At 64.6% G+C, this 2,730-nt stretch overlaps 1 protein-coding gene across 1 annotated transcript; it reads right to left on the minus strand.

Annotated features, from left to right (window-relative positions):
- Window positions 1–101: 101 nt before the first annotated feature.
- PCBP4 (poly(rC) binding protein 4) lies at window positions 102–2,584 on the minus strand (the record flags this gene model as incomplete). Its single annotated transcript, XM_008944850.1, has 7 exons — window positions 102–411; window positions 769–938; window positions 1,391–1,443; window positions 1,647–1,722; window positions 1,906–1,950; window positions 2,117–2,191; window positions 2,456–2,584. Coding segments are annotated over 7 exons (858 nt in total), but the record flags the coding sequence as incomplete, so codon positions are not given.
- Between the last annotated feature and the right edge of the window lie 146 nt (window positions 2,585–2,730).

The following is a 2,730-nucleotide window of genomic DNA, read 5'->3' on the forward strand; positions in this document are numbered from 1 at the left end:
CACGTGGTGCCCGGCAGAATCTGGGGGACAGGCGGGCAGCGGGGAGGTGTCCCTGGCACTAGGTGGCACCCCGGACCTCCTCACCCACCCGCCAACGGGGCTCAGTAGGGTGAGAACTTCTGCCGATCGGCTTTCTTGGTGCCGTTGGCCGCTGAGATCTTGGTCGTGGCGGTCCCACCGTTGGGCCCCGCCATGGAGGAGGGGGACAGTGCCAGGAAGGACACCGGCTTCAGGCCGATGAAGTTGGAGAGGGAGATGGCATAGGGGGTGCCCAGCAGGGCCGGGGGAGCTGGGGCGATGGCAGGCAGCGCTGCGCTGGAGCCTGGGGTGAGGGGCTGGGAGAAGCCCACGCTGAGGTCCATGGAGCCAGGGCCTGGCGCTGCCTGGGAGGTAGATTTGGCTGTCTCTAAGCTGAGGAAGAGAGGGAGAAGGATAGGGTGGTGAGGACCACAGAGACCATCATGGGGTCCTCTGCCCCAACCTAACCTGCCCGTCTTAGGGTGCAGGGACTGCACGCACCATCCCTTCTGGCACAGATCTGCATGGTACATCCTGGGCATCCTGCTGGGGAAGGCTAAAAAGCTTGGGCTCAAACCCCACAGAGTCTCAGGTGCCGCACCCACCATCTAAGGACCTCAAAGTACCACCCAGCTTATGCTTCCTGAGGATGCTGGAGTGAGGGTGTCCCCCAAAAGCCACGTTCAGGTGCTGGGGAGGTGAGAGCCCTTGGTAGCAGCCAGTGTGTGTGTCCCCCAGGCTGGCACCTACCAGGCTGTGATGAGGTACTGAGCCAGGGTGATGCTGACAGGGGACCCCGTGATGGTCACGTGCCGCTCACTGGAGCCCTCGGTCTGGTTCCCGATCTTGATGTGGGCCCCTGACATCTGCCGGATCTCACTGATCTTGCTGCCGTGCCGGCCGATGATGCAGCCGATGAGCTGGAGGGGCAGGAACCAGGGTGAGCTGGGAGCAGCCAGAGGAGCCAGGCTGAGCAGGGAGCTCCCAGGGGCTCACCCCAGCCATCCTCTACGCTTGGGAGGAGTGGAGAAGCCGAGGCAGGCATCGAGAGGGCAGGGCACTGCTTTCCTTGGGCAAACCCTGCTTTTTGGTCTCACTCAAGCTCCCCCAGGCTGGCATTGTTAGGTTGCCACATCCCAAGGCTCCTCCTTGGTGTTGGCCAAGCACTTTCCCTGTCCCATGTCTCAGATTCCCTTTTCTTCCAGCTGCTTCTGCCCCAGCAGCCCCTCCTGCTCCTGAGCTCTGGCAGCCGAGGCAGAGCCTCCCCTGCGTAGGGCAGGGAGTGCTGAGCCCTGCGAAGTGGCTGCGGGGTGGGACACATGGGTGGGGGCAAGCTGCGGTCCCTCTCGCCACCCCCAAGACCTGCACGTACGTCGTTGGGCACCAGGAACTCCTGGGAGCTGCTCTGGGTGCTGGCGTCCAGACCTGGAGGGAGAGACCGGGATGTTAAGGGGGAGGGGAAGGAAGGGGGGGGTGTCTCCAGCAGCTCTGTGCCAGAGCTCTCTCAGGTAGCCAACCAGGGGAGCTGGGACCAGAGAGGGTGCAGGGGATGGGAATCCCCTTATCAAGGCCAGGTGTATGGGTGGGTCAGGAGGGGCAGCCCATGCCCCCAGCCTGGACACGCTCACCTGGCACCATGGAGGGCGCGTGGCCTAAAGAGGCGAAGGGCAGCGTGTGTCCTGACAGCTGCTGCAGCTTCGTCACCTACCCGGGCAGCGGGAGGAGGAAGGAGGCATTACGGGTGACAGCAGAGGGTCGTCGGTCCCCTCCTGGGGCCTGATGCTTGCACCCAGTGCCTCCCGGGACAGGCATCGCTGGCAGCACCCATCCTGACGGGAACGAGGAGCCCATGGGAGCAAGGATGGGCTGCCAGGGCAGCAGACTCACCTCTGCGGGACAGACTCCACTGTACTGGCCCTGCATGGAGAAGCCCTGGGGGAGACAGGAAGGGGCATCACTGCAGGGCCTGGTGGAGACCCCTACCCCAGACCACTCCCCCAGCACACAGAGGCCACCCTGAGCTCACCAGTCACCCCTCACTGGCACAAGCTGGCCCCCCTCACCACCTCATGCCCCCGAGGGTGCTGCAGCCCCTTACCTGGTTGGCAGAGAGCAGGATGGTGCCCAGGGAGAGACCAGGGTGGTAGGGGATGGTGGCCCCCTTCGGAGGCGACTGGAGAGGGAGGGAAGGAGGTGGAGGGGATGAGAGATGAGGCTGAATGCCTCCGCAGCCCCTCAGGTCCCCCCAGACCCCCTCTGCCTCCCTGTGCCCACAGCAAGCTGCACACAGACCCCAGCACCACCGAGGCAGAGCGGCATCACGTGCTTCCATGCAGGTGGAGCCCAGTGCCCAGGTCTAGCTGGGTATGGGAAGACCTGAGAAGCGGAAGCGGGCAGCACATGACCCCCTGGGCTGGGTACAGGGCTCGGCGGGTACCTCCAGGATGACAGCGCAGATCTGCCTCACACACTGGATGATGGTGTCTGGCACTCCTGAGATGGTGACAGCCCGTTCGGTGGAGTTGGGCAGCAGGTCGCCGGCCACCTGCACCTGAGCCCCTGTGCTCTGGTGGGAGGCAAAGTGGGATGCTGGGGTCCCTGAGCCACTCCCTGCTGGGGCTCAGCACCTCATGTCTTCCCTGTCCCCCCCTGGGCCCCCAGGGACCTTTGCGGGACTTGCAGGGTGACGTCCCACTCCCGCATCACCTTCAT

Source organism: Merops nubicus, unplaced genomic scaffold, assembly GCF_000691845.1.
Source record: "Merops nubicus isolate BGI_N331 unplaced genomic scaffold, ASM69184v1 scaffold21737, whole genome shotgun sequence".
NCBI classification, from domain to species: domain Eukaryota; kingdom Metazoa; phylum Chordata; class Aves; order Coraciiformes; family Meropidae; genus Merops; species Merops nubicus.